The sequence below is a fragment of the Hydra vulgaris genome, chromosome 08 (assembly GCF_038396675.1).
Source record: "Hydra vulgaris chromosome 08, alternate assembly HydraT2T_AEP".
Taxonomy (NCBI): Eukaryota; Metazoa; Cnidaria; class Hydrozoa; order Anthoathecata; family Hydridae; genus Hydra; species Hydra vulgaris.
In genome coordinates this window covers 1,780,040-1,805,472 of record NC_088927.1, presented here as the reverse complement: position 1 = coordinate 1,805,472, position 25,433 = coordinate 1,780,040, and the positions used below count along the sequence as shown (strand labels likewise).

General features: G+C 28.5%; 2 protein-coding genes across 2 annotated transcripts in view; one reads left to right on the top strand and one right to left on the bottom strand.

The window, feature by feature from the left end:
* LOC100215347 (exocyst complex component 3) overlaps nucleotides 1-25,433 on the top strand; it is a 56,351-nt gene that overhangs the window by 1,966 nt on the left and 28,952 nt on the right. Inside the window, exons 6-13 of the mRNA XM_065802250.1 lie at nucleotides 317-423; nucleotides 508-601; nucleotides 783-821; nucleotides 1,051-1,160; nucleotides 1,230-1,343; nucleotides 6,154-6,262; nucleotides 8,695-8,778; nucleotides 15,502-15,581. Coding sequence (XP_065658322.1) covers nucleotides 317-423; nucleotides 508-601; nucleotides 783-821; nucleotides 1,051-1,160; nucleotides 1,230-1,343; nucleotides 6,154-6,262; nucleotides 8,695-8,778; nucleotides 15,502-15,581 — 737 coding nt within the window. The remainder of the gene's footprint in view (nucleotides 1-316; nucleotides 424-507; nucleotides 602-782; nucleotides 822-1,050; nucleotides 1,161-1,229; nucleotides 1,344-6,153; nucleotides 6,263-8,694; nucleotides 8,779-15,501; nucleotides 15,582-25,433) is intronic.
* LOC136084097 (uncharacterized) lies at nucleotides 21,546-24,187 on the bottom strand. The gene is made up of 4 exons (XM_065804262.1): nucleotides 23,900-24,187; nucleotides 23,616-23,791; nucleotides 23,138-23,422; nucleotides 21,546-23,028 (listed from the first exon to the last, which is right to left on the bottom strand). Exons 1-4 carry the CDS (start codon nucleotides 24,185-24,187, stop codon nucleotides 21,546-21,548), a joined length of 2,232 nt encoding a protein of 743 aa, XP_065660334.1.

Genomic DNA, 25,433 nt, shown 5'->3' with positions numbered 1-25,433 from the left:
TTAATTTAATTAACTAATACTTGTCAAAAAATATAAATGTGTATGTGTGTTTATATATATATATATATATATATATATATATATATATATATATATATATATATATATATATATATATATATATATATACACACACACACACACATAAACTTACACTGGAGAGACAGGTACAAAACCTGGAAAAAAAAGAAAGAGGCTACCAAACATTTCTGGTGTGTTAAGTTTAAAAGTTTTAACAGCTCTTTCGAGTAGAGAAATAAAGAACATTTTTTGTGACAACAAAAACTTTAAATTAATATTTTAATTTTTTTACTAGCTAGCAAAGACAAATAGCCATCTTGGATTGATCTTTAATGTCCCAGAAACCATAAAGCTTACTGAAAATCTCATAAAGGAAGGAAAGTTACTTCAAGCTCACAAAAAGTAAATGTTAATAAAACATATTTTAAATGAACAAGTTTTGTTAAGTAATTATTACTATTAAATATCACACTCCTAATATTTTAGTATAATGGAGTTAGAAGCAACAAGAGACGATTTATTGCTTGAGGTATACAAAATTTATAAAGAAGAAGGAAGCAAAGAAAGTTACACTGATTCGGTACTTATTATTAATATCTAGTTTTTTTTTTTTGGATTATATTTTTTAAATAGCAAATTTCTCTCTCTCTCTCTCTCTCTCTCTCTCTCTCTCTCTCTCTCTCAAAACAATTCATCAATAAATCTTTGGTACTAGGATTTTATGAATTTAAGTTTTTACTTTTTAAACATTTGTTTTTTAGCCACTTTATGCGTATTTTAGTGAAGTTGATAATTTATCAGTAAGTTTCTTTTTTTTCTTTTTTTTATCGTTAAATCAGTGCATGTTAATACAATATTTTTATTTAATGTTTATATATACCAATACCACCTATCAGATTGTTGACCATACTATCTACTTAATTTTTTTTTCTATTTAGTATTTTCTTGAACACACACATTTATAAAATGGACTATTTCTGTGCAATACTTGAAAATATTAAAATATATTAAAGTTTTCAATTTATTAAGGTTGGTATGAAAAAACAAATATCAATGATAATTAGTAGAACATTAGCTGCAGCTCGACATACACCTACAGAACTTGTTACTTCTTTAAGAATAGTTGAAAGAGAGGAAAGGTAATCAATGGGTTTTGTTAATTTTCTTATCTTTTTCATCCTTGTTATTTAAAAAGAATACATATTAAGGTCTGATGCGCGTTGTATCAATCAAGAAAAGTTGACTGGATTTATGCCTCCTGGGAGACCGAAATGTTGGAAAGATCATTGTCAAGCAGTTATCAAGAAAAGTGTTGAAAATAGGTGCATTTTTTAATGTCAATTATTTGTTTTGAATAATAATAAAAATATTTTAAACATCCATACATTTATACATACATCCATACATAGATCCATACATACATACATACATACATACAGACAGACAGACATACATACATACATACATACATACATACATACATACATACATACATACATACATACATACATACATACATACATACATACATACATACATACATACATACAATACATACATACATACATACATACATACATACATACATACATACATACATACATAAATACATACATACATACATACATTCATACATACATACATAAATACATACATACATACATAGATACATACTTACATACTTACATACAGAAATACATACATACATACATACATACATTTATACATACATCCATACATAGATCCATACATACATACATACATACATACAGACAGACAGACATACATACATACATACATACATACATACATACATACATACATACATACATACATACATACATACATACATACATACATACATACATACATACATAAAGTTGACTATTTAAATTGTGAATTCAAGTGCAGCAGTGTTATAGCCAAATTAGAAGTACAGCAGTGTTGTAGCCAAATTAGAAGTGCAGCAGTGTTATAGCCAAATTAGAAAGTAATTAAGTTTTATGATTACTTAAGAGGCTGAAATGAACATGCGCATTAGAGTTTTAACTATTTTAATAAGGATGGAAGCCCAAGGATTAAGCAATAAAATTGAGCACCAAGATGCAATTTCTCTAGCAACTATTTGGAACAACCTTAAGAGCAATGAAAATGAGTATCCTACAGTCAGATGATGTTAATTGATCCTACAATCGCATGATGTTAATTGATCCTACAGTCACATGATATTAATTGATCCTACAGTCATATGATGTTAATTAATCTTACAGTCATATGATGTTAATATACTTCTTGCTATCAATCTTTAAGAATCACTAAAAAAACTCCTCACGAAAAGTCTAAAAAAAACTTGTATTAATTAATTTTTTAAAAATTAAAAATTTTAACAAGTTGAATGCTAAGGGCAGATGTCCTGATTTACAATACAATAAAGTACAATAAAATAATATGACAATGCAATAAAAAAAAATTGGAATGAAAACATTAATGCAGGAATTGACAAAGCGTACAGAATCATTTACATTGATTGAATTTATCATTTTTCTAAACTTAAGCTAATAAATAATGAACTTTGTAGCAAAATGGGTAAAAAGGCCTAAAATTAACTTCATCTTATGTACATTAAAAATGACCTCTTAATTTATGCACTTAATTTATGTACATAGAAACTCTTGCGCTTAATTTATGTACATAGAGAATAGCCTCATAGAAATTATTAATTAACTTCCTCCTATGTACAAAGAAAATGAGCTCTTGGATATCATTGATGATTAAAGAATTTGCAATAAAATTATTTTGCAAAATAAAAGAATAAGATAGAATCTAAGTTATTTTTCAACTTAAAAATTTTTTTTTTATTATTTTAATAATTGTTATTTTATTCTCAACCCTTATTTATTCTACCAAAAACAGGCACAAATTACTGGTAAAAATGTGTATAAAACAAATAATTTATACTATTAGTCCAAATTCTCATTCTGATTTTAAATTTGACAGTTTTCATTTATGCTACAACATTTGATAATGATTTTTTTTGCCATCAATCAAACGCTGGACAAAGCTTAGCTCCAGTTGTTTGCAAATTTTCATTACTTTGTTGATAAAATGGTTGTCGTCAGAAGTGTGTTGATAAAGTGGTATCGTTAGGTATTTGAGTTAAAATTAGATAAAAAATTTCTCAATAGTCTGATAAAGAGATTTAAATTGTTTCGTATGAAGATGACATGTTATCAGTTTTAATGAAATTGCTTTGTATGAAAATCATCAGTTTTAAAGAAAGATAAATGCAGATAAACATATAATGTGTAGATTATTTTTGCAGCACTTTGACTAAAGAGAATTTTTAATTCCTATCTTCCAACAGTGTCCAATTTATTATAAAATGTATTGTTATTACAAATTTCTAAGCCATATGATTGATTCTAGCCCTTTCTTTTGTTAAGACAGCCATGCATACATACATACATACATACATACATACATACACACATACATACATACATACATACATACATACATACATACATACATACATACATACATACATACATATATTTAAGTACTTTGGAGTAGATAATAACAGTTATTGGTGGGTGCATGTCAAATTTGTTACATGGAATGCTCATGATTTTGAATTTAGTAATGTTCAATTACATTTTATTTTTAATGCACTACTTATTAATTTGGTCACAAATTTTGCTAAAAAAAGGTGAGTCTTAAAGGGTTGGGTCTCTTACAATGAATGTGAGTATGTCTTAAGAAAATGTGTAAAGTTCAGCATTACAGTGAAATTATCATAAGTATGAAGAGTATAAAGAGGACTTTGTAAAAGGAAAAAGTTACATTAGTTTTAAATAAATGATTGCAAACAGTTTTAACAAGGTTATGTTTAAAATTTTTGTCTAAAGTTAAGCATAAGTTATATAAAGTTTTTAAAAAGTAAAACAACCACATGTTAAACAATATGGAAATACTTCAAAATATATTTTAGAATATTTTGTAAAAACATTTAAAAAACTTAATCACGCAAAATTATTAATTATCATTTAATAATTTTGAACTCAATGAAACTCAGCACCCTTTATCTGTTGATTACTAAAACGTTATTCAGCAGTTTTTTAAAAAATTTTTCACAAGAAAGCTAGCTTGATGTTGTATTTGTATTAGTATTGATTATTATTGTTTCAATATGTAAAATTAAATATTAAATTGAGATTTGAATCTGGATTTTTAGTTAACAATATAAAATTTTAATTAAACTATATATATTCTTTATAGTTTTTTTACATTAGCAAGCTTATTTTCATTTTAATTTCATCATTTTTATTGTAACTTTTATTATGTTCTATGTTTACAAACAATGCTCACACACTAAGTTTACAAATAATGCGCGCACACTAAGTTTATAAACAATGCTCACACACTAAGTTTACAAATAATGCGCGCACACTAAGTTTACAAACAATGCACATTAAAGGCATTTTCTCAAATGATGTTGGTTGTATAGTTTTGAAACACTAAATAGATTCTCCAAATTAATAAAATGTTTTTTTGCTGAATCAAAGATCGAAAGTTTTTTACTGAATAATTTTATATTAATATCTTTATATATTAATTCATGTTTTAGCAAGCACTTTGTATAACTTTTTTTAGCTTTACTTTTATATATATAGTCTTATTTACTGTGTTTTCAAAATCAACTTTAAATTGATGTAGAAAGATAGCAAAGTTGTTCAAAATCAACTTTGCTGTCTTTCGTACATTCTACATCAATTATTTGAAGTAAAATTCTTAATTAAAGAAATTTATTTAAGAATTTTACTTCAAATAATTTATTTACATTAATTAGACTCTTCACTGTCATCCTCACTACCATATATTAATATTGTCAAGTCTAAAGTTAATTGGTTTTATATGTGTAAAACCAACTGAAAATCACATACTGTTAAATGGATTGCATGGGCATAAAAGATTTGATGCAGTTGTTTAAACAGCCAAATTGAATTGAAAAACCATGATGCACTCTCTGTAGTTGTGCTACAATTTCATATAAATTCACTCAACTTTTCACTTACTGAACAGTTTTGAATACTTACTGAACATTTACCTCAACAGCTTTGAATTATTACTGAACACTTATCTCAGCAGCTTTTTTAGACGACCATTGACATGTTTAAGTGCAAGTTTATAAATAACAGTACTTGAATTTGTCATCATAGAAAGTAGTTTTATCTAAAAAGAATGCATGTAATCAGTTACTAAAACAAAATAGATCCAGATCCTAAAACAAAGATATGCATACTCAAGTATTTGGGTCTGGTTTTTGAATTAACCTGTGCCAGTCACAAATTGACATTTCAAATTTGACATGAGTTGCTTGATCTTCGATTGGATTTTTTTTTTTTTGGCAAAATAAAGAGACACAATCTACAGAAAGTAAAGCAGTTAGATAAGCAGTATAAAAGAAAGGGTTTAAAAAAATGTAAAGTTATGTACATTGCAGAGAGGTTTGGCCAGAAAAATTAAAGCTGCCAAACTTTGATAGAAAAATTTCCTAAATCAAGGGCATAATGCATATCAAAAAAAACAACAACTCCAAGTCAATCTATTGATTTAGAATTTAAAGCAATATGTTTTTCAAAAAATCTGTATAAACTTTGAAATTAACCATTTTTAAACATTTTATATTTTACACGTTTTTGTCAAATGAGACAATTTTGTTTTAAATTTTACAGTTACAAAATATTAGCAATGCTTACAATAACATCAATTTACTTGAGACCATTGTGCCACTTGTAAATTTGCCATAATCTACCCCTGTATTACTCTCCCACCCCTTTCTCCACATCTTTTACCTAAATTTTTTTTATCCTTTTCTCATAGAATCTTTGAAGGTTTGGTATTTCTTTATTAAATTGTTTAATTCTTTTGGTATTTCTTTATTAAATTGTGACTCTATATAGTCAGTCTTGATATATATATATATATATATATATATATAATATATATATATATATATATATATATATATATATATATATATATATATATATAATATACATACATACATACATGTATATATATAATACAAGATAAAAACTATGTAATTTAGTTATACATTATTACATTTAGATTTGATAGCAATCAATTAGAACTAACTGATAAAACAGATAAAATGTGGTTAGTTCGCCATCTTGAAAGAATGCGAGCACTTATTTTAGATGATCTTATTTCAGTTAAGGTACAGTTATGATATTTTAGAATAATAAAAAAGTATTCAAAAAAATACTAAAATTATATTTCAAACGTCACATGTCAGAAAATCAAGCTATAATCTAATCAATAAATTTTATATGTTTAAGACTTAAAAGTGTCAAGAAATGAATGTCTAAGACTTTAAAGTGTCATAAAAACTCTTGCAAACAACTCTAACTTCTGAGAAAATGTTTTTATTAGGTTGTTAAAAAAATAACCTAATAAGCATTTTTTTTTTTTTTTTTAAATACCTCAATGTGATGGATTCATATATTTTATTTAGTTTATGTTGAATATCCTAATATTAATAAAAATATGCTTTTCCTTTTAGAAATTTAGAAATTTCTTTACACTTGGATATCGCACCATCCGTTACTTTAAGCTAGTTTTACTATTTTTTCATGTAAAACTTGTGAATAAAAATTTAGATATTTCAAGTGCTTTATTTTTCTTGTATGTGTTGCTTTTCTTATATATATTGCTTATTTCAAGCATACGTACTTGTAATAAATATTTTTCAAGTAATTATTTGTAGCTGGATGGCTGGATGTGAGCTAAGGCGCGTTAGTAAAGTTTAATTCGACAAAATAAATAATATTATTCCAAAAATATTAATTTTGCAACCGGAAAAATACCGCTGATGTTATAAATTGGTTTTCTAAAATTAGTAACAAAAATGAATGGACATTAATACAATTTAATATTAATAATACTATAGAATTTGGAAAAATCCAGACGGAAATTACTGAGGAAACTACTTGTCTAATTAAACAGGAAAACTTGAATCTATTTTAAAAAGAATGCGTTGAAGCAAAAAAACCATGCTTTGATGTAACTATCGCAAGTTATGGCAGAGCAGAAATTTGCAAATTTGTATACTTATATATTTTAAACTCTATTTCTATCTACTCTACCCTATGAAGTACCCTGTTTATATAAATTTTTTTCTTTTTTTATTTGAGAAAAAAAAGAAGTTACTTTTCTCATTTTTTGTTTTAATAAGATTTTAATGCCAGAATTCTCAATCCTCCTTAAGAGCAACTTTTTGTATAAATCAGGCAGAGCCTAATGGTGAACTTGATGTTATTCACACTAGGAGATAAATTTCCAAATAAAAAAATTTAAAAATAATTGTAGGTTTTCTAGATATTGGGAATAATTAAATTTTGACAAGTTTTTTAGGAATATTGACCAAATGATGTCAAAAGCATTTTTAAACTTAAAATGTAATAATTGCACCATTATTTAACACACTCTTCCCAAATTTTCTTACTTCTAACTTTACATTTTTCTCCTAAATCTGTTACCTTTCTACATGCTTGAATCATCTGCATCCTTATTGCTCAACATACCCAAATCACCTTAGTCTTCTCTGACAAACCTTTTCTGATCTTCCTTGTCTCTGGCTTATCTCTGGCTTAACTTTCTTATCTCTGGCTAAGGTCCTGACTTGTTTTTTGTCTTGTTAGAGTCACACCACACATTTGCCTGATCATCATCTTCTCTTTCAGCAAATACTATGCCAAATAAATAAAGAAGAGTTTCCAAAATGGGAGCAGCATCTTAACTGAAACACTTTTCATTTATTTTGGAAATAAAATGTTTCATGACTATATTCATTTTTCAGTAAAATGTTTTTTTTTTCTTTACATTTAGTGAGATTTCTAAAGTTATTTCACAAAAAAAGCATGTACACCATCAATTTTTCACACCATTTATTTTATATGAATAAATTAATGATTCAAGCTCAAAGTGCCTAAAAATATAAAAATACCAATAGGAAAAATAATTCTTTTAAACTATATAAGAGCTTATAAGATAATAGTTGTTTATAAATTATGTCATATAAATTACTGTACAAGAATGAGGTGGGGAAGTTTTTTTTTATATTTTGAGGTACTTAACTAGATAAAGATTTAAAATATAAAAAAAATTGTAGAATACTATCAAAAAGGTAAATTATATACATAAATTATAGAAAAGGCTTTGGAAATGAAAATTGAAATAAATAAAAAAATTTTTTCCATACTTTTGAAGCATGGTATTTAGACAAGCAATAGACCTACCATATAATTTTTATTCTTTTTTAGGTCTCAACTAGCTAATATATAATAATAAGATAAAATCTTTGGAAAAGTATTGTTCTAATTTCAAGTTTAAAAATGAGATACCATTTGGTCAATAATTCTAAAAATTTTTCCAATACCTAGAGAACAAAGAAATATTTTTTAATAAATATTTTAACATTGTTCGTATGAATAGCAACAGTGTATTGTAACAGATTAAATTTTAAAAGATTATTTAGTAAAAATATTTTTTCAAACAGTTTCAGTACTAGTTTCATAAGGCAAATTGTGAAAATAGATGAAAATCATTTTTATTATGTGAAGATTTTTTTAATTAAATTCTTTATTTTAGCATCTTGTTCGGCCATGTTTTCCACCTAATTACCAAATCTTTAAGCTTTATATATACTACTACCATGATGCAATGTCAAGAATGGTAATATTATATTTATTTTTATTTTATATATAATTATTTATGTTACACAATATATATACATATATATATATATATATATATATATATATATATATATATATATATATATATATATATATATATATATATATATATATATATATATATACATATATATATATATATATATATATATATACATATATATATATATATATATATACACATATATATATATACACACATATATATATATATATATATATATATATATATATATATATATATATATATATATATATATATATATATATATATATATATACAGTATTGGACAAAACATTTGCAACCAACATCGAACAATGCTAAAAAGTGTTCCTAATTTTACATGTCTTAAAAACAAAACGAACTATACTACCACAGCAAACAGTTCAGGAGTCTGGAGTCATAGCATGCCATGACATGAGCAATCAGCTGACAGGTGACAGCACACAGGCAGAATTTCGTTGACAAGTGCCATTTTGCAGCGGACAAAACAAGTGCAACTTTTTTGGTTTGTTTCATTTTCTTAAGTCTGGTCCGTGTCAAAGTCACGGAAGTTTTTTAATAATTAAAGGAAGTATCCAGAAGTTTCCAGAAGTTTCCAGAAGAAGCATCTGGAAGCATCCAGAAGTATCCAGAAACATTCAGAAGCATCCAGACGCATCCAGGAGCTTCCAGAAGCATCCAGAAGCATCGAAAAGAAGCATCTAGAATTTTCCAGAACAGTTTCACACAGGTTCATTTTACCATATAAGAGACATGTAAATCAACATGTAATTCAGACAGTATATGGAAGTCAATCAGTCAGTATTATCAAGACAGTTTATCGAAGTGAGTTTTATCAAAGTGTTTTATCGAAAAACATCAATACAAGAAGTGAAATACAACAAGTGTTTCATTACATCAATACAGTTCACATCCAACCAAGACGTTGTGTTCCATAGAGCATTATTGTATCGTCACAAGGTAAATGTAACACAGTAAGCCTTGAGAAGCGTGATTATTTATTTTTATTATTATGACTTCAAGTGCAAAAATGGCTCCCGACAGTCTTGGATTGGAACTAAGAAAGAAAATTATTGGCAATTACGTAAGTGGAATGTCACAAAAAGTATTTGTGATAAATATCGCGTGAAAAAATGGACCGTATCAAGACTATGTTCCAAATATCGCTCTACGGGGAAGTTGGCAGCAGATAACAAAGGTGGAAGACCGCGTTCTACCACTTCTAGAGAGGATTCTATGATCGTCAGATCCGTCAAGAAGGATCCCTGGATATCATCAGTTGAGATACAAAAGCAATTAGAGCTGCCTGTATTGGAGCGAACAATCAGACGCCGTGCTGTTGAAGCCGGATTGTTTTCTTGATGCCCTGCAAAGAAACCGCTGATTTCACTAAAAAACCAGAAGAAAAGACTCCTGTTTGCTACATCTCATATTGACTGGAATGTGCAGAAATGGTAAACTGTCCTGTTCAGTGATGAATCAAAGTTCAACATCATTGGGAGCGATGGCATTTGCTGTGTACGTCGATCGGCCGGAAAACGCCTCGATTTATGTTACTGCCATAAGACCGTGAAGCATGGTGGAGGCAATGTAATGGTCTGGGGGTGTTTTTCTGCTAACGGTCTAGGTCCAATACATTGAAACAATGGAATAATGGACCGTTTCATGTATAAAAATATCCTGAAAGATGTTATGTTACCTCATGGTGAATGGAATATGCCAATAAAATGGGTTTTTCAGCAAGACAACGATCCGAAACACACTGCAAAAGTAGTCAAGCAGTGGTTTCAAGACAACCACCTATCGGTGATGGATTGGCCGCCTCAATCTCCGGATCTCAACCCTATCGAGACCCTGTGGGTGATCGTCAACCGCAGTATTAATCGTGAAGGTGTTCGTAATAAGGATCAACTGTTTGAACAAATCCAAAAGGCCTGGGCAGCAATTCCACAAAGTTTCATTGATCACCTGATCGAATCTATGCCTCGAAGATGCAAGGCTGTGATCGACAACAAAGGATTCGCCATGAAATATTGATAGCGAAATACAGCTTGGTCAACATTTTGTTGAGTTGCACTTGTTTTGTCCAGAAGGAAATCAACTTTTTTTAATACTTTTGATTAATTTATTAATTTTCGTGTACAAATAATGAACTTTGTGATGAATAAAACTTGAAGAACTTTGTCTCTAAACAGTTACATAGTTATTTCTCTAAATTGAAATAATGCAGCACTTTTATATAAAGAATAAAGAAACTAAATTAGCATTATTTGGTTGCACTCGTTTTTTCCGATACTGTATATATATATATATATATATATATATATATATATATATATATATATTATATATGTATATATATATATATATATATATGTTTACATACCTACATACATACAATGCGGTAGTGGTGTAGCGGTAGAGCACTCGCTTCATTAGTGAGGGGTTCTGAGTTTGATCCCCACCACATCCCTGGTAGTACCGCATTGAAATTGTTTCTTGGTGCAGCGACCTTGTTTGTCAAGGTTCATGTTTCAGAGATATAGAGTTGAAAGAGGATTTGAACCACATTTAAGTAGCCTCCTTGACTGTAGCGGCCTTCACAGCCTTGAGGAAGTGAATTAACCAAAAAAAACACACACATATATACATACAGTGGTGTGAAAAATATTGGAGTTTTTAACTTAAAGCGAGTAAAACAATAGTTTCATGTGAGATAGCAGAAATTAGAGTTCATACAATAACCAACTTTTTGAAAAACCAGTTTTCAAGTTCTAAATTAAAAAAAAAAACAGTTTTCAATAAAGAGAAATAGTTTATTTAATTTATAAGAAGTCACAAAAAACAAAATCAATATTAAAGTAAAAATACAAAAAAAATATCGATAAATATAATGAACAATATTTATATTTGTTTCACTTAATTTAATTTCTCCAAAGAAAATACAATTAAAAAAACATAAAGTTTCCAATGAATGTCTTGTGTGATGGTAAGTCTTGTTTTTATTATGGACACAATATTGCTTGCAATTGAAAATACTTGTTCACTAGCAACTGAGCCCGGTTTTATAGATAAAAGGACATCAAATAACAAATCTAAGTTTTCTATTCTTTTATTTGTTGACTCAAATAATAAAAATTCAGCATTCAGTGACTTTTTCACCGGGTTCGAGGCCGGGTTTGATAAAATATATCTTAGGCCAAGGCCAGGTTTGTGACCGGTGCTGCATAAACAATTATACATCCTAAATATATTTTTTTTATTCAAACTTCATGTTATATTTTGTGTATATATGCATATATAAACATCATTATGATCAACATGATCATCATAATCATCATTACCATTATGATCATCATCATCATCATCTTTATTGTCAACATCATCATCTGGCTTGAGCCTTCCTTTTTTATGCTGTTTCTCTAATATAAACAATCTAGAGCATTTTCTTTTCTTGACTAAACCTCATTCATGAAATATATTAGGCATTCTTTTCAAGTTTTCTTACTTCCATCACTACCATTTTCTCCTGAAGTTACTACCTCTCTACATACTGATACCTAAATTAACTAAATCTTCTTTATCGAACGTTGTTTGATAAGACGTTTTTTTCTAATCTGTCTAAGGCTATGCCTTCTTTTCTTGTCGTGTTAAAGTCACACCACACATCCACCTGGTCACTTCTTTCGGCAATTTTCTCTCTCAATTTACTCTCTTCAATTTTCGCTAAACTTTTAAAAAGTGCTAAATAAGTGATTCCAATTTTTCAAAACTCTAGAAAATGCTTTGACCTCTCCAACTATCCTATGATTAGTCTTCACTCAGTTATTAGTTTCTTTATATGAAGTTTTTGAGATCAATAAGTTATTTTTTTTTAACCACAGTATTAAAGTTATTCTTGAAGGCCTACACTCCTCTTTATTTCAAGTAACTTTAAGGGTACCGCTTTAGTTTTATTAAAATAACAATCTTCATAAAAAATTTACATCTAAAGTGCCTCTATTTGCTGATGACTCAACTTTATCCTCTTGTCTTAACAAAAAATCTTCACTTTTTGATTACTTAGAACAAGCAGCCGGTTTTTAATCTGACCTCTCTTCTGTAACAGCCTAAGGCTTGCAGTGGCTTTTGGATTTAAATTCTAGAATTAAAATCCACAATTTTTTTTAGCCAACAAAGTTCATTTATTTACTGCAAAAAAATATTCCAATATTGTCAGCATTCCTATATTGATGAATAACAACCCTCTTACTCTCAGACAAAGTCTAAAAGCATATTGTAAATGTAGTTAGACCTGGTTTATCTGCCAAGCTTGAACCACTCTCCTATTGTTGTAGGGTTGAATTTTTTTCTTTTTTCTACAAATACTATCATGGTCAATGCTCAAACGAGCTATCATCTCTATTACGTAAACCAAAACTCATTCTTGCTTGACTTTTTATTCAACAAGTTGCATCCTCTTACTGTATCTGTCAATTCATGCTATAAAAACTTTTATTAACCCAGTTTTTTTCTTTGCACATCAAAAAAGTCTTATAACTCTTCCCCATCTTCATGCTTTCCTTTTTAATATATCCTACAACTTTTAAAGTCTTCAGTCAACCATTTTCAAGTATTTTAGCCTATCCACTATTTTAAAGTAACTCATAACTTAATGGTTATTTAAATAATGTAAATGTAATGGTTGCTTGCAATTTTGTTGGAAGTAAATTAGAGTTTAAAAATATATAAATATATGCCAGTGTATAATAAATAGTAAATGTAAGTATAAAATTATAACACAAAAAGTATTATAAATTTTCTTCTAGCCCCAGCTATCAACCCCTGCTAAATCTTATAATTTTGCCAGGGTCGGTGCCGGGTTTGCAAAAAAGTCTCATTTTTAGCCGGGGCCATGGCCGGGGCCCTGAGCTAAAAAATAAAAATTTGAGTTAATACATAAATTATTTTTAAAGTATTCTTCAGAATTTTATTAAATTATATCCAGGGTCGGATTTACACCCTCAGGGGTTGAATCAATTTATGGAACCCTCAAAAATATTTTGCGAAATTATATTAAATGAAAAGCTGTTATATAGTTGTTTGTTATTTACTCTTGATCTAAATTATTTGATTTAAAATTGGTTTGTTTTTTATATACATTCATTTTAGTATTACTATGTGTGGAATTGATCTCCAAGCAAATTATAGTGCGGTAATGAAATGCAAATAGAACTTTACAAAAAGGGAATATTTTTCCAAAACACAGTTGTAGCAATCATTACAATTATAAAAGTAATATTTTTTATTAATAACTAAATATCTAAAAATCCTAGCAAATTTGAACATTTTGCAAACCCATTTTGGAGCTCCAGAAATTGTAAGTCTGTTGGTCACGTTCTTGTCGGTCTATAGGTAAATCTGGCCTTTATTATAACCTTTAGTTAAAAACTGATTTACATAATTTATAAAGTTTTAAATGTGTCAAATTTAATATAAAAACTTGTTTTTATAATAAATGATATATATATATACAGGGGCTATTTTAGGAAAATATTTTGGGCAGCAGTACCCCCGCACCTATGCCTTCCCGTAAGGAAATTTGCAGTATGTAGGCATTTCTTTGCAAAAAACACATGTTTGCTGTTAAAAGAAGAAAAGAATAAAAAAGACCTTCAGTTTCTGAATTTAATCAACGCCCAAATACAGTTGGCGCTGTCAAAAATGGTCTAGAATAGCCCCTGATATAAATGTGTGTGTATATATATATATATATATATATATATATATATATATATATATATATATATATATATATATATATATATATGTATATATTATTTAGACATCTAAACTTATTGTGGTAAAAGCAGCTATTAACTACTTTTTGACATATAATAAGACAAAATTAAGTACAGTTTATGTAAAAACCATTAAATTTAATTGAGAAAACTAGTTAAGTTTGATTAGTTACATACATCAACTGAGAAATAGGTAAAACTAATGAGAAGTTCTGCTACATTGACTGACAAATATGTAAACATTTATGGCTACCACTATATGAAGCTCTTGAACATGAAGGCCAGAAGTTAACTAGAAAAATTGTCAGCAAAGAACTTAGCTAACCTTGCACATACCCTTCGAGTATAAAAAGTCATCCAAAATAAAAAATAAAAAAACTTCATTGAAAAACAATATCTTGGGAACATTTTGAGACACTTTGTGTATTAAAATTTGTTCATGAGGGTTAAAATGGGATGGGCTTATGTAGGGTGGGACAAAATGGGATGGATAAACAAGTAAACCATGATAAGATGATACTTACTATTTAGTTTATAAAAAATTTGAATTGTTCTTTTGATATGTTCAACATTAGTTAAAAATAAAAAATTTTAAATAATCTTATTATGTTTGTATTCACAAAATGACCTCTAGTTTCACAATTACACACTTTTTTTTTATTATTCTGATATTTTTTACTAAAATTTAACTGAGGCTGTATGTAGTCAAAAAATATATGTAAACATGAGAATAACTGTTAAAGAAATTTTAGAATTTTAGTATATATATTTTCTGATTAAACTCCTGAGCAGGAATTTCAATTTTAATACTGATAAGGGTTTTATAATAAAGCTTTTTTCAAACCAGAATGTCTGGTTTATATTATTTTTCATTTTTAACTTGTAGTTTATTATATTGCATGAATTTGTCTTTCAGCTAGAAGGATTTGCATTGAATCAAAACCCTTCAAGACCAAATGAATGTGTTACACTGCTTCAATGGATTGCAGAATATTAGTGAGTTTTTATTGCTGCAATTGTATGTAATGTTTACAAGACCATAATTTTTGTGTAATTATAAAGTTGTTTAAATGTCTATAATTGGATTTATAAACTTGAATATTTCTGAAACTAAATAAATGTGAATGACTCCACTTTTGCTTTTTTAAATATTATTTAGCATGATACTGCTTTTTAATCAGATAGTCAGGGAAAAGTCAGGGAGTTCTGATTGAGAAGTTACTTGTGTTACAATTAAGCAATTATGTTTCTGTTGGTGCTACCCATTAATTTATTTTGACAATTAATAAAATACCCTACAATGTTTCACAGGATAAAGCATCAATTTCAATATATTATTATGTTCAATATATGTTATTTCAATATATATATTTTTTAATGATATATTTAGATCGTTTAAAACTATTTCTGAAATTAAAAAAAAGGCTTATTTCAAAGAAGCTTTGTCAAACAAAGACAGTTACCCTCATTTTGGTTCTTGGCTAATGAAAGAAAATAATAAAGCCCATAACAAATGCAAATTATGCCATAAAATAATTTAAAAATAGATAGTTTCTCAAAAGACACATTATGAAGCCACAATCTTTATAACTCATTGTATCAAGTTTGGGTTAAATTTGCACAGAAAATATGCGGTCATTGCATTGTTGCTTAAATAAAACTTCTAACAATTCAAACAAAGCCACTAATTTATTCTAAACTATGTTTCCTGTTAGTAAGATTGCTGAATCTTTTCAAATGGGACCAAATTTACTTAAACAACAACGAAGCCTTTCTCCCTGGCTTGTTGTGTCCTTTGATGAATCCCTCAACAAGAAAACTCATACTTGTCAAATAAAATTTACATATTTGATATTGGAATTGAAAAAAAATGCGAGTTGAAGTGAGGTATTGGGATTCCTCATTTATGGGACATAGTACCATACTTGATTTGCTAAATCATTTTAATGAAACGATAAATGATCTTATTATCAGCAAGGTTATTCAGATCTCTATGAATGGACCTAGTGTCAACTTAAAATTTTACAGAGATGTTCAAAGCAAATGTGACAAACATGAACTATCTAAACTTATTGACATGCTGGTGTTCTCAACACATAATTCACGGGGCTTTCAAAACAAGAGTAGAATCAACTGATTGGGAAATTTTAAAAGACGTTCTAAAACTGCTTTATCTTGTTTTACAATTACGGAACACAGAATCTTCAGTGATGCTGATAAAGTCACTTCTTCTGGCAGAAGAAGTGACTTTATCAGCATCACTGAAGATTCTGTGTTCCCCCTTTCATTTTGCACAACCAGTTGTGTTTAAGACAAAAAGGTTACAGAAAGATTAATTAGTATTTGGCCTTCTATTATAAATATTGTAATTTATTGGAAAGCTCTGTCTAAAAGTAAACTGCCATCTGGCAAATCATATAAGTTTGTTGTAAATGCTGTTAAAAAGGAACTTTTTCTTGTAAGATTCTAGTTCTTTAGCTTTCTGGCAAGCATATTTCAATTGTTTCTGAAGCTCTATCAGACAGATGCTCCAACGTTACCTCATATGAATAGTGATCTTGTGCAGTTGGTTAAGTGTATTCTTAGGATGTTCATAAAATCTGAAACTATTGAGACTTGCTCAAAACTGTCAAAGCTCAGAAAAAATGATGCAGATATTTTGAAGGATATTGAAAAATTTAAAATTCAATGCATGCATATTTTGATTTCAGCTGCTGAAAAGTTATTTAAAAGATGTCCGCTTGATTTTGTGCACACATGCTCATACAAATTCTTTGTAAAAATAGAAACAAAAAAATAAAGCAATTAAATCATTTGATTCCAACGGGATAGTTTTAATTAAACTTATGCATCATAAAGTATTTAAAAAAGTAATCTTATGAAAGATTTTTAGAAAGACATGGAAAAATTGTTTCAAATGTTTATCATAAAAAGTTTATCATAAAAAGTACATGTAAATGTTTATCATAATAAGTTTATCATAAAAAGTACATGCTCACTAAAAATAATTTACGTATTTAATTTACACAAAATGCGTTTACTTTAAACAATCGTTATAATTAAAATGCTATTTTATTTAAACTCTTCATGTAAAATAAAAATGTTAGAAAAGATCAATAGTTTATTGTTAGTAATAACATAACAATTATTTTATTACATTTAAATTGCTAAAAATTAAAACAGCGGTGGTCAAATTATAAAGAAAAAAAATTATAAGCGTGGTCAGTTATAGAGTGCGATTGCATGCCATTCCTATCCAAGCCTGACACTCTCCAAATTACATCAGAAATGAAAGCTGCTTTTAAATTTGCACCTCAAAAATACCAACTCGTAATTGAGGAAGAGAAGTCAAATCATAAAAAACATGCAATGCTACGTCAGAAATTATTATGTCTGAAACTGAAGAACTAAAATCTCAAATGGGTTTCCTTACAAAAGTTTCATTGATGCTAGAAAAAGAGTTTGTCTTGAGTGTGGAACAAGCCGGAAAAAAAAACAATATATCATTGGTCAGCAAAGCGAATGCTTTAAAAAAGAAAAGTGATGAGAAAATGAAAGACATTGCTAGGTTAGGCAGGGCACATTGCTATTGAGGAAAAGAGAAAGGAAACTGAATTAACAATTGCTGCTTTTTGACAATTTGTTTGTTGATATAAAATATTATTTATGATGATATTTATGCAAATATGGCTAGTTTGCAGTTGAAAAGCTTCAATTGATTTTTATTTAATAAAAGATTTTGCTTAGATGTTGTTTGTGTTTAATGGATCACATATGATGAAGTAAACTTTTTTAATTGTTTTTTTTTAGAAGGATTATGTTAAAAGTAATTTAAAAACTTGCCAAGATTTGTTATATCCATTATGATTTTTGTATTGCAATTTTAAACAAGTTTAACCAGAAAATTGCTTTTCACTATAATTTTTCTAAACAGACAATGTGTTTCAAGTTTCTGTTTCAAGGCCCTGTTACAGCTTGTTTAAGTAACATGTGTTTAAACTTCTTCATTTTCAGTTGATGATGTATTTAATTAAAAGAACTAGATCATGTGCAGTTTAATAGGTTAGTCTGGCTATTGATGCTCAAAATATATTTTTTTAATGTTTTTAAGCTATGTTTTGTTATACTGTGCTATTTTTATCTGAAGATATTGTTGGATTAGCAAAGGTACGGCTACATATAGTGATAACAAAGGTACAGCTAAAAAAAGTGATAACAAAGGTATAGCTACAAATAGTGATAACAAAGGTATAGCTAAAAATAGTGATAACAAAGGTATAGCTACAAATAATGATAACAAATGACTAACCTAAAGTTAGTCATTTGTTATCACTATTTGTAGCAATACCTTTACCTAGCTTAATTCCATTAACTTTACATTACCTTATTGTTAATTAAAACTTTATACCTTTAACAATTGCTAGTGGAAAAAAATTTAAAGGAAATCCAAAAATATTTCTGCCAATATAGAGTTTTAATAATAAATGATCATTTGTTTGTTATATTTGCCCAAATTAGTGGAAGAAATATAAATTATTATTAAGGTTGTTATTAATTTCATTTTAGTAAAAATTTTAGTAAAATGGTATTTCATAATTATTTATTTGATATTTCATAATTATTTATTTACTACTATATTATTTACTACCAATCAAAAGTTTTTGATCATAAGAAAAAAATTTCAATGCAAATATAACTTATACTACTTACTACTTAAAGTTAATAAATATTAAATGAATATTAATATTAAATAAATATTAAATAAATATTAATACTAAATATTAAATAAATAAACTTTTAAATAAATAAACTGATTACAAACAAAATACTTTTGAATAAATAAATCTATTTACTAACAATACTTAATACCTATGAAGATTTATTTTGCAAAAGAAACAGTAAAAAGTATGAACAATGATAGTCAAACATTTATGATTATTTTTTCCCAATATTGGATTCTTCAAAGTAACCCCTTTGACCCTTTAAAACTGCTGCACTAACTATTGCCATTTTTTGTACCAATTTCATTACAATAAGTGGTAAAATTTTATAATCCAAGGAGCCAATCCTTGTAAGTAAATAGTTTTGCGCATTCTTTTAATAAAATAAAGTTTTTATACAATTTTAATGTGTGTTTAAAGTCGTTGTCTTGCTGAAAAATGAAGTAGTTTCCTATAATTTTTTATCTAGATGGAAAAGCTAAAGAATGATGTGATAATGAATTATCTCCTACTTTGTGACTTGCAAAGCAGCCCCAATCTGTCACAGAGCCACCTCCATGTTTAACTGTAGGTAAAACAGTGTTATGGTATAACTGGTATAACTGACTGTTTTATAACAACAGTCAAACAGTATAAGACCAGTTTGTTATACAAACAGTCAGAAAGCTGGCTATTGAATGATTGACCAATTGCCAGTTTTCTGACGCACATATTGATGCTTTTTCCTCCAATAGTTTCAAATTTTGATGCGCCTGTAAATAATACATCATTTGTCTAATGACAGATCTTTATATTTTTTAGCCCAATTTATCTCCTCAATTTATTTTGTAAAATGCAATGTAAAATTGGTTTTTCATATGCTACATATCCTTTTAATCCATAATGCACAATCGGTACTGAAACTGATTTTTTAGAACTAAACTTCAATCAGATTGTTCTACATGCCATTTGGAGACCACTTGAGCTGTGTGGTATGGCATTTTCAACCTGCAATATTTGCTGAGACCAGTTCCAAGATCATTGAATGCACCTGATCCAATAAAATCCTTAAATAATTCTGACTATTGATTTTTCCATGAAAGAAACAATCGGGCTTGGTGATTTCCATGATATTGCTGTTACAGTTCCCCTCCATGTTTCACTGTGGGAAGAAGGCAGTCTGGTTATGATGCCTCCTTAGGCTAACACCATATGTAAACCCGCCTGGACCCATAAAATAAAGAGTCTTTGTAAGGCTATTTCACATCTTTTCTATACTTTTTCCTTATAAGTATATCCTTGCTGTTTGGACCCGTAAAGCACGGTCTTTACCAATGATGTTTACACTTACAGGCGTTTGTATGTAAAGCTATACAAATTAAAGAACTAAGGAGATGACATAATTTTAGCAAATAGAAATTATAAAGAGACTGGAGACTCATGCCAAATCTAAAAAAGTTTCAAATTCTCCACTTGGATGAGACAATATATTTCAAGTTTTTTCATTCTTTTCAATTTTTTAAATCCAACAGCATAAATACAAAAGTTCAAAACAAAACAGTTTAAGCAAAAAAGACTTGTAATTATTAGGATAGTTTTCTTATATTACACACTATCCTGTATAAAATGTTATCAAGTGGATATTTTACATTTCCACATAACATATTTGTTTATATCTGTACCTGATCAAACATTTAATTATATGTTTAGTAGGGTGTCCCAAAAAAAAAAAAAAAAAGCTCTCTACTGATTCCCATTCTATGTGACCTAAATAAGTACTAAAAAAAATTTGATGGTTTTATTTTGACAGGAAGTGCTAGATGTAAAATCTGAGTTTTACTGTTTTAATGTTAAGCTAGCTTAACATTAATAGAAAACACATTTTAGAAAATTAAAACAAAACAATTAGATGCCTATAAATCATTTCCAATTGTTTTCTACTATTTAACTTGATAGATTATATTTATAAATATGAAAATACAAAAAAAAATACATGAAAACTAATATTTATTAGCAAATTTAAGATTTTATTGCAGTGAAACATTTCTCAAAAAATACAACTTTTTGAACAGTTCCCAAGCTCCTTTTTAGTCATAGTCTTAGTCAAGTTTTTTCTAGACTTTTTAACTACAAAAAGTACATTTTGAAGGTGATCTTCATCTCTAGTAGCTGAAAGAAAATCTTTAATGAGCTTAATGTTTCTTTCTGCACCATCATTTACAACAGATATGTTTTTGATCCATGCAATAAAATCTAGCAACTAAGGATGGTTAAAAACATCTATAGTATTAAGACTATTATTAAGCCATTCTTTTATACTTGCTCTTGATATTTTAAAATGTTTGAAGAGAAGGTAGCTTTGCTCGGAAATCAACTCAGGTAGCTCTGTGGTCGCTCCAATTTGTACATTTGATGGTTTACAACGCTGAAATTCATTTGGCTCTTCAAACTCAATCAGAGCTAACAGCATTCTTAGCTTTGTTTCAGAAGGAACTTCTTTATCCCCAAAGGACAAAACACAGAGTTGCGGAATTAAGTACCACGTATGGCGTCCCATGCTGAGAAGCAAAGCATTTCCAATATTCTTACTAATTTTTCTCAATGCATAAGCTGTCTGGATAGCTTTCAAATCATTGTAGGGAGCCAGAAATCCTAAAAAACTTTTTAAAAACCATGGAACATAGCAAATTGCAATGAACAAACTTGCATCCTTCAACTGCAGCACTTCTTTTTCTGTCAAGATATAACTGATATCTTTAGTCATATAAAGAATCAGGATGTAGATCGCATCTGCTAAAAACCTTGCCTCATGGCAGGCGCCAGGTTGATGGAACTTAAAATCTTGTACTTCCACTCCAAGGAAGAAGGAGGCAAGCTTACAAACTATACCATAATCATTCCTTGAAAACACTATATCAGTAGTTGCATTAGTCAAAAATGTCTTAGCTTCCTCTGCAACAGTGCAAAGAACAGAGCCAATCTTCAGATCATCTCTTTGCCAGTCCAATTTACATAAATTTTTCACTTCATTCACTTTCTCACAGATTTCAGGCCACTTGTTCTTTAGCTTGACATAAAGAGCTCTTCTTGGACCTTTAGTTTTCTCACCAGTAAGGGCAGCCATATAGTGAGATACATGTACTTCATATATGTGTCTCCTACACATTATCCACAAAATTGGTAATTTCAAAATATCTGTAAGAATTTGGACTGCTCCATTTACTCCGCCTGTATTGCTTGCAGTTGTATCACAGCATATACCAATGATCTGCTCTGTACATCCGTAATATTCTAAAAGATTGTGCACTTGTTCTGCTTGGTCAACTCCCTTTGAAGAGGGACATTGAACAACACCTAAAAGATGGTCTTCCATGGTGTCGTCATCCGGGGAACTCACTGAGACTGCAAGTCGCTCAATTTTTTGGATAATGTTAAGCCCAGTGGTAATTTGTTCCAACAGTTTGGTATCAAAATGAAGAATAAGCCGTCGACCTTTAAGATGATTAGATATTGAAATCCACTCCGAGTCTCCTTCAAGTTCTACATATTTGAACTTTTTTCTATGAAGTGTGCTTCTTGAAAGCGGTATATCATTAATTTCTATACCTCCAGCTTTAAATACTTCACTTAAAATTGCCAGATGAGGTCGTACACCAACATTGAACCTTGTTGCTGGAACAGCAGTACATTCAATGAGCTTTTCAACATTCACTGCTAGATTTATTGTATCTCCAGAATTGTACCTAGGTATCATTTTATAATATTTTTCTACCTATTTATAATTATATACTTTTCAATAAAACAGCTTTAGCTTGTGAAAATTACAACTATGTTATTAAAATAATACTATACCTGCGTTTCCGACCGTTACCCAGGAAATCATCTTCCTCGCTGATTTCACAGTCCTCATTTGACTTTTCTTCCTCACTGCTGAATTGAATCTCTTCTGTCATGGAGTCATGTGACAACAAAACATCATTGATATCTTTTAAGTTTTTCTGTCTCTCTAATTCTTTCTCTCTCAACTTATCTAGCTTGTTCTTTCTCCTGTTTGCATCCAGTACTCTTCTACTGTAGTCTTCATCGACTTTTGTTTCCATATATCCTTTCCTATGTAACTTCTGGTCTTCATAAAAACTAAGAAATATTTAAATCTATTAAGCCATTTATAAATAAATTAATAATTGTTCTAGTTTTTCTTGGAAGATGACCAAACCATGTAAAGAGTTAAACGTAAATATTTTAAAGGAAATAATATGCTATTACTTAAGTTACTTTTAATTGGAAAAAAAATCTCACTACTAAAAAAAGTGTTATTTAATGAACTTACTTTATATCTTCCAGCTTGGCATCATCTGTTCTCAATCTATCAGCAAGAATATCTTTTTTAAAATTCTTAGTCGAGATGTCAAAAAGCTGATAGGATTCTGTGAGAAAATCTTTCTCTAACTTATTTTGCTTATCAAGACTGCTGTTCCAGTTTAGAGAAGACAATTTAATCAATTTCTTGTATTTTAAATTAAGTTTAATGATTTTAGTCTTTATATTGTACCCACAAATCACAAATTTCTTGCCAAACCCAGCATTATCCTAAATTTTTTTAATCCTAGATACCAAGCAAGAACTATCAGGATCTGTACAAACACCATTTTCACAAACAAGATCCTTGGATTTCGATTTCAATTTGCAACCAACATTAGTAGAAGTGGGTTTGTATTTAACTTGTGACTCGCGAAGGATAAATTGATAGTATCTAAGAATATCACCATTAGATGGAAGCTGTCTCTGAGGTAACTCCCTCAGTGGGTACTTCAATAGGTAAATATACCTCAACCTTTCTGTATTTTTCCATTTTATCTTATTCTGTCCTATCATCTTCTTTTTTTTAGCTGTTCTACCCATTTTTATATGAATTTCGAAATAATCAGTTTTTTTAACTAAATTTATACTAAATGTTACACTTGCATCAAAAATCTATGAAGTCGTTATTCCCTCTCGTATAATATTTTATCTAAGTTTACCGTTACGGCTTTTATAACCGTTTACACGAGAATTTCTTCGTGCACAAATTAGAATTCCTTCGTGCACAAATAATTCCATTTAGAAATTTTTTCCTTCAAAAAAAATTTCTAAATGGAGTTATTTGTGAACCAATCCATGGGGAATTATACGAACTAATAATATTGTCCAGAGGGAAAAATATCAATCTCTAACAATGTTCATAGGGAATGATCCTATTCTTTAATAATATCCTATTATTAAAGAATAGGATCATTCCCTAGGGAATTATTTGTGTACTAATTATTACATCATATTAAAACATATTGAAATACTAGATAGCGCTGTTTTTTAGTAAATACACATAAGTGTACAAAACCGTAAAACTCAGAATTTACATCTATCACTTCTAGTCATTAAAAAATTAAAAAAAAAGATTTTGGTAGCTATTTAGGACCTATAGAATGGGGATCAGTTGAGAGCACATTGAAATTTTAAAAAAAGTGTGTTTTTGGGACACCCTAATGTTTAGTTATATTTTGTTCATAAAATTTTTCAAGTTAAGATAAGTTGGCTCTCAGGTACAGATATATATTGTATATATATAATTGCAACTTTATTGCTATGCAATAAAGCTACACTTATTTAGAGAACCCACTTGAAAAGTGTTCATTAATTGCAATTGGTGTAAGAGTTTATAAAATGCATAAATTTTATAGATCTGTAGTTTAATACACTGTCATCAGTGTTGTATTGCAAGGGTTCAAATCCGCCTCTTAACATAATAAATTTTCTATTTTTTCAATCTGGTCATATATATGTATAACAAAAAAATAATTATAGCAAAAAAGACTCATAATTGTTAAACTAAATTTATAAAGTTTTTGCTAGCTACGGTATTTAATATCTTTAAATATGTTATGTATATGATATATATAGAACTTTAAAAAAATTTTATTTTGTTTTAAAAAATCAAAAAATACTTAAAAAGATTGTGCAAGCGTAAGTATTTGAACCACACGGGTGCACTTCAGAAACGCTACAAGCTAACCACTTCAGTCATTAAGGGGTATTGTATGAAAAATGTTTTCATAGTATGTAATAAACAAAAGATTTTTTAAAATGGCAAATAAATACTATAAATCAAAAT